Raw genomic sequence first — 16,718 nt, forward strand, 5'->3', positions numbered from 1 at the left:
GAAGTCTTTAATAAAAAAAAATTGAGAGGTTAAAATAGAACCTCCAAAGTATTTGTAGTAGCCAATGGAGAATGAAGAGTCTCTTGTAGTGACCGTTTAATTTAAGGTAGTGCTTGTGAAAATATTAGAAAAATCGAGATTACCCCAATAAAGTATGTATGTAAAAATTATATGAAGCAAAAAATAATGTTTGAAAGACGCCAATAAGATTTTAATGAAAATTTTAGATGAAATTATGGCTAAGTTATATAAATTGAAGACAAAAATAAAAAAAAAGGGAGTTAGATGAATATTGAATTAATGAAGAGGTGTTGTCATTTTAAACCAAAGAGATCTAACATTTGCTGTCGGCGATTTTCTTTCATATTGTGGTTGTTTTGATGAAAATTCACACAATTTAAAAATTTTTAAAAGTTGAGATAGTGTTTTGAGTTGGATGAGAAATTCCAAATTAAGGGGAGTACTAAATAATAAATAATTTGAAATTTATAGATATATGAATCTAGATTAGTATGTGACTAAGATCATTGTGCCTAGCTATTAATAGAATGTCATAAATATAGTTAATGTCTTGAAATATCAAGAGTCAGCACATATGTGAAGGGTCACTTAGAATGTTAAAGAGTAAGGAGGAATGTTGCCTCCATAGTATTAGGGTTTAAGTGAAGAGTGGAGTTTTATAAGAGTATTCTTATTGCTTATAATATATGTGTGCTTTCATATTTCTTCCTCTTCTTAATATTTCCTTAAGTAATATCTCTCTCCTCTTTAATAAAGTTATATTAGAATTTTCCTCGGATAAAGTAGTATAAGAGTGTTTCCAACAAATCAGTAACAAAACCCATCATGTTTTTCGCCTAATATATTTGAATTTTGGATTCTGGTTTTTACATACGAAATTCAGTGATTTTCATTTTCCATTTTCTTCTTTGGGGTAGTTTAGTCAATTTGATTAATTGAACGTGGAGATCAAGCATTTAAGGCTTTCCGCACATCATCCTAAGTAGGGGTGAGCATTCGGTCGGTTCGGTTCAAAATTAAATCGAATCGAATAAATCGAAAACCGAAATTTTAGTGTTTATAAAAATCAAATCGAACCGATTTTGGTCAGAAACTGAATCGAACCGAACCGGTCTGATTCGGTTCGGTTTGATCGGTTTCGATTTTTAATAATTTTTTTATTTTTTACACTATATTTTTAATATTTTAAAATTTAATTAAAATATTTTAATTTTAATATGATTTAATTTCTCTATATTATTGAAAAAATATATTATTATCACTAATCGGTTCGGTTTTTTCGATTTTTTTCTAATCAAAACTGAACCGAACCGAAATAACCAAAATTTTTGAAATTAAAAATCGAACCAAACCGAAATATATAAAAAATCGAATCAAATTTTCAAATCAGTTCGATTCGGTCGATTTTTTCGGTTTGAACCGAATACTGCTCACCCCTAATCCTAAGTGGGTAATTTTCACTATTGCAGTCACTAATTTCAATTTATTTTAGAAAAATTTCAACGTTTAAATATTTACCTGACATTGTCACTCAGGGTGAATTTTCTGTAGATTTTCTAACGAAACACACACATGGCATGTCCTAGATGATAGAGATCGATTTTCTTTGGAAGGTTGGAGTTTCTAAAACAAAGGGTTTCATTTTTATATTTTAAAGAGATTGTTTTCTACCCTTCCAAGCAGAGATGACCTCCTATACATGTCTTACTTAGATGATAGTTTCTTTCTCTATTCCAAGGACTCTATATTGGTTTTATGTTATTTTTGTTTCTTGCAAATGATGGCATATGATAGACTTCTTATGCCCTGTGATGTTTCTCCTCTAGAGATCTACTAAGAATACTTTAAATTTTTATAGATTTATATTTTTTTCTTTCCTTAAAGATTACAGTTGATTTTTAATCTCTCTAGTTAAACTAGTGAAAGGGTGCATAGAATTTTTAGATCGTGATGACAGTTATTCTCAAGAGACCCTTTAGCTAACCATTCGTTGTAACTATTTGATCCTTGTAAGCTCATAAGCTAAGAGGTCTAGCCATCAACTATTGGCCTTAAGCCCTTTGTCTTGATAGCTATTAGTTAGGACATTTTTTTTCTTTTCTATTTCTATAATCTTTGATATTTTATTAAATTGAACTTATAACCCCTGTATTAATATTACAACACTTAAAATCTTAATTTTGATTCGATACACAAATAAATAGATTTTAAATATGAAAATTAAATGTTTCACTTATTTTTGTGTTAAGAATCTATTAGAGATAGTAATTATCATTTTGTTTATCGTGTTTTGGTTATTATTTGGGACTTAATTCTTATAAATGGATTATCTCTGTGAGAATAACAAACAAACAAATGCTTTTTTTCTATTTCATCGTGTTGTTGATAACTTTTTTTTTTCCTTTCCGTTGACAATTGTTAATGACTCCTCCAAGTTTGATGATGGTTGTGTTAACAACGACACAATAAAATGAGAAATTATCGAGTGTTTCATAGTATTACTCATTATATTGAGGTGGTATACCGAACCAATCATATTATATCATATATCGATAAGAATTAAAAAAAAACTATTCACTAAACTCATATCACTACTAATTAAAAAAATAAAATTTATTAAATTTTTATCTTTTATTAATATATTATACTATTATTGAATTGATATACTACCTTAATATGACGATATGATACTCTGAGTATGTATAATAATTTACTTAATAAATGAGTTTTGTTTTAATTAATTCATACGCTTTAGAATCTGGACATATATTAATTTAAAATTTTTTTATTTATATAAAATTTACGTAAACCTATAATATAAAATAAAAATAAAACTCATAAAATTTTATGTATTTACACTATGATTTCATGTAGACTTAATTCAAGTAAAATTTTATCATATTTTCGTTAAACTTAAAGTTTTCCTTTTTTTCTTGGATTTCAGATCTAGATTTTATATGCGTTTAATAATTTATATATATAAAAAAATTTCATTAGATGTTTATAAGAAAAAAAACTCAATGTATGATTCTTTTACCGAGGGAATGGAAAGTGTGATACATTGCTATAGAAAGCTAGATTTTTGTAAAATAATAATAAATGCAATTTATATTGAAATAGAATTCAATGCGTTACCATCTCATCATTATACATTTTCTCTCCAGTCTTTTCTAGGGAGAAAAAAGTTTTTCTTCCCCTTTGGTATATATTACTAAATAATTTTTAAATTTTGCTGAAATAGAAAATAAAAAACTAAATGACAAAGAAAGTCAGAGAAAAAAAACTAAATGACAAAGAAAGTCAAAGAAAAAAAAAAGAACTTGCATTCTTATAGGGAGACCAAAACATAAATTGAAAATTTTTATCCAATTTGAAATTATATAATAGTTAAGTATTAAATTGACAGTTTACAATTTCCGAATAATATCAATAATGAAATATTAGTTTCCAAATATAAAAATTTAACTGCTCAATATTGCAATTTAAATGAATTTATAAATGTAATTGATTTATAAATATAAAAATTTTAAATATTTAATAAAACTAATTTTACCATCCTCACAAGACTTTTGAGCTTATAAGATAATGGGAGCAGTATTTGGATTAAATTAAAAATTTGATCGAATCGAATTAATTTAAAAATTCGATTCGATTCGATTTTTAATTTTAAAATTTCAATTATTTCAGTTGGATTTTATTTTAATCAGAAAAAATTAAAAAAATAATTAATAGTATATTATTGAATTATTTTCAACAATACAGAATGATTAGATCATATAAAAGTTAAAATATTCTCATCAAATTTTAAAATATTAAAAATAAAATGTAAAAAATAAAAAATTTAGTAAAAATTTAAATCGATCAAATCGAATCAGATCAATTTAATTCAATTTAATTTTTGATCAAAATCAATTCAGATTAATTTTTATAAATACTAAAATTTTAATTTTCAATTTATTTAATTTAATTTAATTTTAAACTGAATCGAATGCTCACCTCCCGTTTTAAACCTTATGGTCAATCATTTCATTCCTTTTATATTTTTACTCTTTTTTATCTAATTTTTGAAACGTAATCCCTTTAATCACCAATTAGATTTAGAAGTTTATCATTTGTTGAATTTCTGAAAGTAAAATATAGAAATATTTGTTTAGTATTATGATTGCGAATAATTTTTAGTTAATACGCATATATTCAAATTAAGTTATTATATTAATTAATTTAAAAATAAATTATAATCTTTAAATATATTTATTTTTACAATCATATAAGATATTTATAACTTTTACAAAAATTATTTATTTCTAAATTTATTATTTGGCATATGATATTCCGTAAAAAAAGTTAATTAACACCTTATTTTTTTCATGCTTATTATCTAACATCTAATGATTATAAAATTGTAATTATTTGATTATTATTTTTTTTATAAAAGCATAATAAAAATTCATAACATGTACTTACAGAATTAGTTTAGCAGATAGACTTACAGAATTAGTCTGATAGCAAGTATATAAAATAAATTTAAAAGATTTCAAATTTTACTCCTTGATTTTCCATTTCCGATCCCTATTTAAAAAAAAATATATCATAACATATAACAAATTTCATATTTAACTTGCTTTTTTAGCTGCAAAAGTGCATTATAGAACTGTAAAAATTTCTGCAGCAAAAGTTAAATAAGAGTCTATCAAAAAGGTCCCGTCTAAATAGGACAACGACTAAGTATACATTAGGGGTGAGCAGTATTCGGTTTAAACTGAAAAAACCGATCGAACTGAATTGATTTAAAAATTTAGTTCGGTTTTTTATACATTTCGGTTCGGTTTTTAATTTCAAAAATTTCAGTTATTTCGGTTCGGTTCGATTTTGATAAAAAAAATCAAAAAAGCCAAACCGAACCGATTAGTGATAATAATATATTTTTTCAATAATATAGAGAAATTAAATCATATTAAAATTAAAATATTTTAATTAAATTTTAAAATATTAAAATTAAAGTGTAAAAAATAAAAAAATTAGTAAAAATCGAAACCAATCAAACCGAATTGAATCGAACCAAATCAGACCGGTTCGGTTCGATTCGGTTTCTAACCAAAATCAGTTCGGTTCGGTTTTTATAAACACTAAAATTTCAATTTTCGATTTATTCAATTCGATTCGATTTTGAATCGAACCGATCGAATGCTCACCTAGTATACACTGTTTAATCTATCCATCAATGAGAATATTAATATATGCAATAATGGATTCAAAAATTTTATTTAGAATTCGATTTTAATGCCATTTAAAAAAATTGATTTTAATAAATTATTAAAAAATAAAATATATAAAATAAATATATATTTTATTTTCAAAATATATATATATATTTAAAATTTTATAAAAAATTAATAAAATAATATAATTAAATTATAATTTATTTATTTATTATTAATTAAAATATATTAATAACATCTTATTTTTAATGTTTATAAATATATATTTTAATATAAATCAATAATAAACCGATCAATATCTCTCATTTTATTGTAAAATTGATTTTTAATAATATTTGTTATAAAAAAAATTCTTTCTATTATGGTTATAATATGGAAACTCATAAACAAATAATATAATTATTTAATATAATATTTATTATAAAATTTATTTTTTAAATTAAATTATTCAATCCATTAACTATTAGAAATAATATTTCTATTTCATTTTTTAAAATTTAAATAATCTAACCTATTATATATACAAATAATACTTGGCTTTACATTTAAGTATTTTTAAATTTAAATTATCTAACCTATTACTTATTAAATTTATATTTTTAAAATTAAATTATTTTTTAAATTTAAATAGTCCATTAAATTCATTAATTAATAAAATATTATTTATAAACACTTTTATTTATAAAAATTTAAATTTTATTTCTTTAAATTTAGATAGTTTAACAAATAATTTTAATTATATAAATAGATTAGAAACTAACTAAGTGAGATAATTACTTTTTAATAATAAAAATAGTATATAAAATTAAATTAAGTGAATGAATAATTTTTAAAAAATATATATATATTGAAGTTGAAATTTTAAAAATGAAAAATAAATTTTTTGGATTGAAAAAAATAAAAAAATAGGAGAGACAAAATAAAATAAACAATTAAAATTAAATACACTAAATACTATTAAAGGAAGATAAGAATTTATTTAATAAAAAAATTACTTTTATAAAATATAAAATATTTTAATTGAATAATTTTAAAATAAAAATTAACTAATAAAATTTTTAAATATATATGAATTTAATTATATTTTTTTCTCTATATAAAACTATTTAAATATCCTATAAATTTTGAAAATTTTCAGAGGACCTATAGCCTCTCTTGGTCCTACCATAGGTCCGTCCCTGAGCAGAACGGGATATTTAGCTATAAGTAAAAAAACGGAAGCATAAAGTCAAAGTCGTTTTAGCACACCAGTTTTAGAAAAAAGTCATTTTAGCAAAAATTAGAGTATGAAAAATTTAAGAAGCCTAATTAGGTGATGAGAAATAACTGAAAATAAAATAGTCGAATTAACTTTACCGATGATATTTTAAAAGTACTAAGATACGGACTACCTACAAAAAAGTTATTATCTCACCGTTCATAGAGAATAACACTAGAGCTACTTAACCAAATTAGTGATATCAAAAAGCGTTTGAACTCGTGGACAGCTCGGGATCACTCATATTTTTTTCTCTGATATGATAGAGATTTAAGACTCGTTTTCAAAATAAACTTTTTTTACCTGGTATGTTTTGAGAGCAAGTATACTCGGATCATATCAGAGGAGTTTGTGGACTGTCCGATTTAAAAATACTGAAATTACACTGTTTTGTTCATTAATTTTATTTTGTTTATAAACGAAGATAAAAATATGGATGACAATAAAAGGTTAGACAGAGAAAACACATCAATTTCTAAATAAAATTCAAATGTTGTGGATTTAGAAGAGATGATATTGATTGATATTTTTTTATTTTCTATAATTTTTAATAAATTTATTTTATTATTTAAATGATTTTAATAAGTTTTATTTAGATTTTAATTTAATTATGCGTTAAGTTGCTTTTCTTTTCATTTAAGGGTTTTAAATTATGGAAATTGTTAAAATTATAAATTTTTAAATTAATTTTTGTCAATATATGATGCATGATAAATAATTATAATATCTTGTTGTAATAGAAAAAAAAAAAGGAGTTTGAAACGTATTTATTGATTATGGTCATATAATATGAAACTTACCTAACTTTAAATTGATAATGTGAGTTTAGTCTAAATATTAAAAACTCATTTTTTAAGGTGCTTGTTTAGCTCAGCCATTTTGAAATCGAGTCAACATGGAGCTAAGCTAGACAACTCGTTTTGACAATGCTAAATCAAACCATCAGTGATATTACTAAAACCATTTCTCACAATAACAATAATTGTAATTTATGAAACCTGATCATGCTAAAGGATATCACTATTAAATTTTAGAATTCCAAAAGAAGTGCGTATTAAACTGTTAAACACTAGATACAATGGAAAGGAAGTATAAAACTAGAAAAAACACGATAATATTGCATAAAAAAGAGCTTAACGGCTATGAATGGTATCATACGAGCAAGTTATGATTTAAAATGATAAAATTCTCAAAAAAATTAATAAAATAACATATTTCTCATCGTGTCTGCAAAAAATTGCATTCCCTCAAAAATACTAAATTACTTAAAACAGTTATAACATTATGGAGCAATGATCTTCAAACTTATACTAATGTATATAATTTTTTTTAAGGACTAATGTATAGAAAATCTAATCATTATACTTTTATACTTATTCCTTTGACTTATACATTACATTTTAAAACTTATTTTATCTAAATTTATCATATTAATTATTATTTTATTCATTCCTAGAAAAATCTATGTATCAAGAGAACTATATTGAGTAATTAGAATTTTTTTTTAAAACATAATTATTTATAAAAAAATACTTACTGATATTCCTCTATCCCATAATTTTTATTTACATTATTTTTTATATATATTAAAAAATATATTTTTTTTATTAATTTTATAATTATATTCATTTTAAATATATTAAATTTTATTAAATATTAAAAATAATTTAAAAGATTTTTTAAAAATGAAATAAAATTATAATAATTAATTTATATGGTATTATAGTTTAAAAAAAGAAGTAAATAATAATTTTAGAAAAAATGGATAAAAATTATAAAATATGGAGAATAATTTAAATAAGGTAAAGAGTATTTATTATAATTTTAAATTATTATAAAAAATATTAAATGAAAAATAAAAATAGAAGTAATTATATTTTATAGAACTTGTGTTGTATATACTAATCAAGGAATGGAAAAACTGTGATTTTTGGATAAAAGCTAATGGTATAAATGTGTTTGGATTTTTTTATATTTTTCTTTTTTGTAAAAAAGACGTCAGAGTTATGTGGGCCACAGAAAAGAATAGGGAGCCATGGTTAAAACAGGAAGCTCTAAATCTATAAGAAAAAAATTGATGAGTTTCTCAAACTCAGGGTAAAAAATCTCAAGTTGCATTATAATAATTACTTCTTTTTCTTTTTTAATTTTGAAATTTTTTAGTATTATTTTATCATCCATTACGCACAGGCACAGCGCAGCAGGAGTCCTATTTTTGACTTTTCGCAGTCTCATCTGGATCTACCCATGTAGGGTTTGCTCGTTTCTGAGACTCGTTTTCTGCCATCATCTGAAAATATACCACCCAAAAAAAAGGCACCATCTTTGATTGTTAAATCTATCTATCTATCAATCGATCAATCAATCGAAGCATAGCTCTCGCAAAGGTCGATCTTTGTCGAAGCAAAAGTTGTTTTTAGGGTTTGGATTGGATCATCTCAATTACAGATCTATCGTCTTAAAATCTGAGTAAACAAGATCCCTAATTTTGATTTTACTTCATTTTTTTTTAATTTCAAGAAAATCGGTTCATATCTAAATCTTGATGATGGATTTTGATGGAAACTCTTGTGATATTCAAAAGGAGAAAATTTGAAGCTAAATATCGGAGATTTTGAATTTGACGAGAAAGGGGTTTTGATTATTTTGGTAAAGATGTATAAATCGGCGGTGTATATAGGCGAGGAGTTACTGGGAGAAGTAGAAATATATCCACAACAACTGCAACACGAACAAGAAGAAGAAGAGAACCGCAACAACAACAAGAGGGTCATAGATGAGATATTGACGGAGAAGGAAATCAGAATAAGCCACTTCTCGCAACCGAGCGAGAGGTGTCCTCCACTAGCAGTGCTACATACCATTACATGTGGGATGTGCTTCAAAATGGAGTCCAAGAATTCAGTCTCTCTTGACACGCCGCTTCATCTTTTGCACTCCTCCTGTATCCAGGAAAACAAGGTATCGCATTAAAGCACAAAAAACCCTAATTTTAAGAGACAACCATAACCTAAAAAGAAAAAGCAAATGAAAAAAAAAAGACCGCAAATACCAGAAATTTCCAAACTTTACCCAGTTCAGTATGTTGCACAGGGGATTCTGGACTAATGGACAAGTTCCCATTTGAATATTTTTAGATTATTTTCAGTGAATCCTAAATTTTTAAGAACTTTATGAACTTAAATATCTCATCTCAGATAACGAGGTTCTTTTCTCCCACGATATATATACTTCTGGTGAAGCTATTGTACGCTAAATTCATAAGAACTGCCTGAAATTTACAATAGTCATGAGTTGATTTCCTGGAAATCTTATGCAAGTTAGCCTGACAAGTCTTGCTGAATTGCAGTCATATAGGAGACTTGCCTTTTCTGCCTTTGAAACTTACACTTAGTTTCAACAATGTGATTGTCTAAATTTGGGTTGTTGTTTCAGGAATTTGAGCATAACGATAAGTGGAATTAGATTTGCTGGTGAATGTCTCGTTTTCTTGAATGTGTATGCTGTTAGATGTAAAATGGGAACTAAATGGGTTTTGCATGGAGACTTCATCTGATATTGCTTTGGTAGATTATTTGAGAACAGTTGTGTTATTGAACCTGCTCTAGTCTCAAAGGGAGCTGAATGGTAAAAGAAGATCCATAAAGCCATGGAATTAAAGCTTAGTTGTTGTCTTTGTGTTGTAAAAACAAAAGTTTGGGTAATTGATACGCCTCTGTTTTTCAAATGATTCCTAGTTTTCATAATGCTTATTCTTCTTATTTTTATGTAAATGCAGATCAACAGATTTAAAATATCTCATCATTCTTTTGTTGATATTAACTGTTATTAGCATTGTGGTGTCTCCAGACTGCTGTAGTATCACTCGGAGAGGGAGAGCTTCATCTGGTGGCAATGTATTCAAGAAACGATGAAAATCAGTATCCATGCTTCTGGGGGTTCAACGTTTCAGCAGGGCTTTATGATGCTTGTCTTGTCATGCTGAATCTCAGATGCCTTGGCATTGTATTTGATCTTGATGAGACTCTTATTGTCGCAAATACAATGCGATCTTTTGAAGATAGAATCGAGGCTCTGCAGCGGAAAATAAGTACTGAGGTGGACCCACAGCGTCTTTCTGGTATGCTGTCAGAGGTAAAGCGTTATCAGGATGACAAAACCATTTTGAAGCAATATGTGGAAAATGATCAGGTTATCGAAAATGGAAGGGTGATTAAAACTCAGTTTGAGGTTGTTCCTGCCCTGTCTGACAACCACCAAACCATAGTCCGTCCGTTGATACGATTACAAGAGAGGAATATTATTTTGACGCGCATCAATCCACAGGTATGTGCTTGAGCAAGATTCGCTTCAGATTATGGTTTTAGAGTTTATGTGATGTTGTATCTTTGAGTCACACCATATCAGATGCCAAGTTTCTATATATTAGTATTTAGCTTGTATTTCATGCTGGGATGTATACACAAATCAATAGGATACTCATGCTTGAAAATACTTTATCATCTACGACACTATGGTGTGCGATCCAAATTCTCTTTCATATCTGTTTCTTAAGTTTTTACTGTGCATGTAGCCACTTATGGACTAAATATCAAGTATCCTTTGTATTGTTTAGATTCGTGATACAAGTGTCCTTGTGAGGTTGAGACCTGCATGGGAAGAACTGAGAAGTTACTTGACTGCTAGAGGACGCAAACGTTTTGAGGTTTATGTTTGCACAATGGCTGAAAGAGATTATGCTTTAGAAATGTGGAGGCTTCTTGATCCGGAGTCAAACTTGATAAACTCAAAAGAATTATTGGATCGGATTGTGTGTGTCAAGTCTGGTAAGTAATGTGGTCCAATAATCAATTGCTTTCAATTCTTTCTGCTGGTTATTGAGTTTAACTAATTGTCATCTGACCTATTTGTGAGTCACATTTTCTGCTAATGCTTAGTTCCTTGATTATTTATTGATAGGTTCCAGGAAGTCATTGTTCAATGTTTTTCAAAATGGAATATGCCATCCTAAGATGGCGTTGGTGATTGATGATCGCTTGAAAGTGTGGGATGAGAAAGATCAACCTAGGGTGCATGTTGTTCCTGCATTTGCTCCATATTATTCTCCACAAGCTGAAGTATAAACCACGTGCATTTTACTTTGTAGTTGGAATATTGCAATGCCAAATGTTCTTATGCTCCCCCAAGTATTTCTCGATGCCATAGCGGCATTCACTCATCACAATCTTTATGTTGCAGGCAAGTAATGCTGTTCCAGTCTTGTGTGTTGCAAGAAATGTTGCCTGCAATGTCAGAGGTGGATTCTTTAAGTAAGAATGCTAAGTCCTAAGATGTTCTTTTTTTTTTTCCCTATGTAGACGCTGCTCTCACCATGGAAACTTATGTGTCTGAGCTGTTATTTTCTTGTCCAACTTGTTCATATATATGCAATTCTATGGGCATGACAACATTACATTTGAATATGATAACAGAGAATTTGATGAGGGTCTATTACAAAGAATGTCTGAGATTTCATATGAAGATGATATGAATGACATCCCTTCTCCCCCTGATGTGAGCAACTATTTAGTTCCAGAGGTTAGTTGTGTCTTTGATCTTCTGAGTGTTGGGAGTTGTGTTGACACAGCCTCCTAACCTATGCCTTCACAGTATGTTTTTTTAAGATTAAGTGTCTTATCTCCCTGTAGATGTACGCTCTGCTTTTTGTTTATAGTTAAAACTTTTGTGCCATGTAGGATGATGCTGCTAACTCAAATGGACACAAAGATCCACTTTTATTTGATGGCATTGCGGATGCTGAGGTTGAAAAACGACTAAAGGTGGTTGAGATTCTTACTACCCAAATTGAAATGTTTATCAGACGTTCATTTATTAGGAGTTGGTAATTTCAGTAGTATATTACCTTCTCTATTCATACATACTTCCAAGTGTACCAGAAATGCTGACTGTCCCATGGAACATTATTGTGGAGATATGGAAGTATTTGTTTTATACTCCTGAATTTTGGTTCTTGAATATATTTGCATCTATATACATTCAATTAAAATTGGTTTCTTTTTTGCTCTTTATCAGGAAGCACTTTCAGCTTCTTCAACGTTTCCTTCAACAGCTGCCAATGTAGAACCAAAGCTTGTTCCTCCTCTTCAGTACACATTGGCACCTTCTTCAAGTTCAACTCCAGTGCCAACATCACAGCAATCAGTAATGCCATTTCCAAGCGTGCAGTTTCCTCAGCCATCTTCATTAGTTAAACCTTTGGCTCCAGTTGGTCCTCCAGAACCAAGTTTGCAAAGTTCTCCTGCTAGAGAAGAGGGCGAGGTGCCAGAATCAGAATTAGATCCAGATACAAGGAGGCGGCTTCTTATATTGCAACATGGACAAGATACTAGAGATCATGTGCCAAGTGAATCACAATTTCCTGTAAGACCTCCAATGCAAGTTTCAGTTCCAGGAGTGCAATCTCATGGAAGCTGGATTCCAGCAGAGGAAGAAATGAGTCCTAGGCAACTGAACCGAGCAGTACCTAGAGAATTTGCTCTGGATTCCGAACCAATGCACAGTGAAAAACACCGACCTCATCATCCATTCTTTTTTCCCAAGGTTGAGAATCCTGTGCCGTCAGATAGAATGCTTCATGAGAATCAAAGATTTCCAAAAGTGGTAATATTTCCTGTGTTGGTCCAACTCTTTAACTTTTATGTTGAAAGGCTAAAGTGGACACTCCTTGACAATGTTTATTTAGTTGCAGGCACCATACAGAGATGATCGATTGAGGATAAACCATGCAATATCCAGTTATCATTCTTTCTCAGGTGAGTAAGGAGATAATTGCATGTATTGTCAAACCCCATTTGTACCTAATCTGCAAGCTCTGCCAATTTATTTCAACCTCATGTGTCCATGTGTTTGGGATGCACTGCGACCCAATTTAAGCATCCATATTTTGTTGACATAGTGGTTTATAAATTGAGGCTAATTTGAGTATCATAAATTACTGCATCTCGTACTCATGAAAATCTTCTGAATTGAATTCTAATTTGAAGGAAATTAGGAAGTCTTTTGGTTTCTGATTTTCTTGGCTGATATTATCTTTATTAACTTTCAAAAACTGTGATTTGTGGAGCTTATTCTTGTGCTTTTCTTGGTTTGCCTTCATCTATATGTTATGTTTATTTTATGCAATTTTTTTTAAAACATTACTTGAGTGGTGTTCAATTTGGGTTTTTTATATTAAAGGTGAGGAAATACCATTGAGTCAATCATCTTCCAGCAACAGGGATCTTGATTTTGAATCTGAACGAGCTGTTTCAAGTGCAGAAACTCCAGTTGGAGTGTTACAGGAAATTGCAATGAAGTGTAGTGCCAAGGTAAGGAACAAAGTTGCACGTTGAAGCAAAAAGGGGGAAAAAAACAGTGAGGCTGATAATTCATGTGTATTATACCATCAAGTTCCACGTGATTCTGTATATATAGCTGTATATAACTTAGAACCTGACTTACAGGTGGAATTCAGGCCTTCATTGGTTGATAGCAGAGATCTGCAGTTCTCCATTGAGGTTTCCTAAGCTCTTTGGCTCAAAAACTCTTAAGCTCCATGTTAATTTCACTATTCATGAAATTGTCACTTGCTCCGTCAAAATAATTGATGGTCCACCCGCTAGATAGCAGTAGATTTCTGGATTATACCTTTTTCAGTTTGATGGTGTTATTGCAATGTTAAGATACTCTTTACTATGGGGCAACCTGGAGAACATGAATAGCAAATCACTTGGTGATCAAAATAAAAAGGAAACGTTGAACTTAAACAAGGATGGCATTTTTTATGGACCTATTGACTTTAACTTACCACGCTTTGCCAAAGAAGAACTCTTTTCTAAATGTTGTACAAACACATGTTTTCATATGTGGTGCCACCTTAAAGTAGAAATTAGTTGTTCCTGATGCTTTGAGGGGCTGCAAATTTAAAAGATTTGCAACTCTTGATAATTTATCTGGGAGTTGGATACCTGAAGCTGTAAAATCCAGAATCTTGCTTAATCAGTTTTAAAAGAAGGTTTTTTCCTGGGTGGGGGGCTATAGGTCCAAAATGACATATTTTGCTAGAATGGAAGAATTGGCACCACTGCTGATCTCATTCATTTCTTTTGCAGGCTTGGTTTGCGGGAGAGAAAGTTGGTGAAGGGATTGGTAGAACAAGAAGGGAAGCCCAAAGTCTTGCAGCTGAGAGTTCTATTAGAAGCTTGGCAAGTAAGTTTGCTGATGATGATTGTGCTCTTTCTAAGCAGATAATATCATTTTATAATCTAGTTATTCCTGTTTGTTAGCATGGTATGTTGTGCCTATCCGTGAACAAGGCAACCTGCTTAACTAACCATCGCATTGAACTTATTCTTGGCACTTTTTGATGATTGCTTTTCTCTTTCTTATTATGCAACTTGGTAAATTTCTTGTAATCTAGGCTGTTACGTAAACATGAGGTTCTACTTCCTGTCAGGTTGGAAATTTCTCCTCTCTTAGCATTTCTTTGTGATAATTTTTTAAAATAATTTTTTCCAGACTTGTATATGTCACGAGCAAAGCCAGATAATGGGGATGCAAGTAGATATTCGAGTGCAAATGACAATGGTTATTTGGGTAATGTGAATTCCTTTGGGAGTCTGCCATTGCCAAAAGACGAGCCTGTCTCATCTTCTGCTGCCTTAGACCCTTCTAGGCTTCTGGATCCAAGATTGGAAGGCTCTAAGAAATCAATGGGTTCAGTTACTCCCCTCAAAGAATTTGCAAGTTTCAAGGAATTTTCACCAAAACGTCAGGGTTCCCCCAGGTTTGTAATTTCACATATGCTCATGTTTAATACTTAGCTCTTTCCCTGCTTTCTACGTTAATTTTCAAGTCATGGGAATTTGCCCGACACAAATGAAATTTATTGTCACGAGTAGATGGGAGTGGACTGATGATTGGTCCAACTGAGCTCTACTTTTTCCTTTAATTTTTTGTAGACACGCTATACAGTAGTGTCTTTAACAGCTTTGTCTGGCATATATTAATTAAAAGAGGATGAACTGGTAAAAATTTCCAAAATCTTGTACCATAGTAGGTCTTCAGCTTTTTTCTGATGAGTTCCATGCTTGAGTTGGCTTTCCCATTTTATAATTGGACAAGTAGACTAATCATATTTATATTTTATTAGTCCAGTTTCCCATTTTCTTTATTTTTTATTTTGTTTGTATGTTTATTTATTGTTTTGGTGTAATGTTTTAGGCAATTTCAAGGGATGTCGAATAAACGTTTAAAATCAGAGTTTCCAAGAGCTCTGCAACGCATGCCTTCGTCTGCTAGATATCCCAAGAATGCTTCTCCTGTTCCTTGAAGACCATACAACGTTGTTGTGAAGGACTGGAGAGCTATTTCGTTCCTGAACCAACAATTGACTTTCAGTCATTGAGACTCTTTGATCTATGGGAAACAAAGCTGCATGGGGATCCAAATTGACTCATCTTATTGCAAATTTTGCTGACTGCCTTTGAAGTCTGGATTTCGAGCCACTTCTGTCTCAGCGCGTCGAATGGCGCTGTCGAAATTCCTCCGATACAAATGAGTCTCCAATCCTCTACACTTAGAAAGCTTGATACAGCAAAGAAAGTTGGTGCTCTGTATCCCCATTTTTTTGTATGGTCGATGCTGCCAGTGCCTTGGGAGAGCTTTCTTGGCTCGGATGTTTATATTGTTCATATGTTTTAGCAGAAACAGAAATGGGTGTGGATCAAGAGCAGCTTCTGGCTGGTACTCATCGGTCTCTTGCATATACTAAGTTACTACTAACCATTGAGAGTGATACTGTAAGCTAATCAACCAGTTTCTATTGACAGTCTCCACGCCACCATGTGAAGCTGCATGCTGAGATAAACATTGCAAATGTAATACAGTTTTCAACTTGTTAAATGGATAGAAAATTTTCTCTCTCTCAACTTATTCACAAAGAGAACCCTCGCCACGTTATTCCTATCAACTTCGCATGCAAAGGCTGCTTAGAACACTGTGTAGAACAAATACTATACTATTTGGTATTGATTACGGAATATGTTTAAAATTAAATTTAATCCGTTAAAAGAAACTGAATTGAATAATAAATATTAAAATTATTTTTAAATATTAAAAAATAATATTGTTTTGAAAAGTATTTTTTGAACCATAAATTTTTGTCATTTTGTTTTGAATTG

The 16,718-nt window shown here is 29.6% G+C and overlaps 1 protein-coding gene across 3 annotated transcripts; it reads left to right on the forward strand.

Moving 5' to 3' along the window:
• The first annotated feature begins 8,685 nt into the window (after positions 1-8,685).
• Positions 8,686-16,466, forward strand: LOC110605048 (RNA polymerase II C-terminal domain phosphatase-like 1). 3 transcript variants are annotated; one of them, XM_021743346.2, is made up of 14 exons: positions 8,686-9,459; positions 10,348-10,824; positions 11,114-11,324; positions 11,458-11,615; positions 11,737-11,807; positions 11,970-12,075; positions 12,234-12,317; positions 12,571-13,158; positions 13,241-13,310; positions 13,735-13,865; positions 14,001-14,054; positions 14,649-14,745; positions 15,055-15,322; positions 15,760-16,466. In XM_021743346.2, the coding sequence occupies exons 1-14, from the start codon at positions 9,154-9,156 to the stop codon at positions 15,866-15,868; spliced, it is 2,730 nt and encodes a 909-aa protein (XP_021599038.1). In that variant the 5' UTR covers positions 8,686-9,153; the 3' UTR covers positions 15,869-16,466. The 3 variants fall into 3 exon arrangements, with proteins under 3 accessions (XP_021599038.1, XP_021599039.1, XP_021599043.1); XM_021743351.2 differs by having other exon boundaries at positions 8,687-9,459; positions 13,247-13,310; XM_021743347.2 differs by lacking the exon at positions 14,001-14,054.
• The last annotated feature ends 252 nt before the right edge of the window (positions 16,467-16,718 follow it).

This window comes from Manihot esculenta, chromosome 17 (genome assembly GCF_001659605.2).
Source record: "Manihot esculenta cultivar AM560-2 chromosome 17, M.esculenta_v8, whole genome shotgun sequence".
Lineage (NCBI taxonomy): Eukaryota > Viridiplantae > Streptophyta > Magnoliopsida > Malpighiales > Euphorbiaceae > Manihot > Manihot esculenta.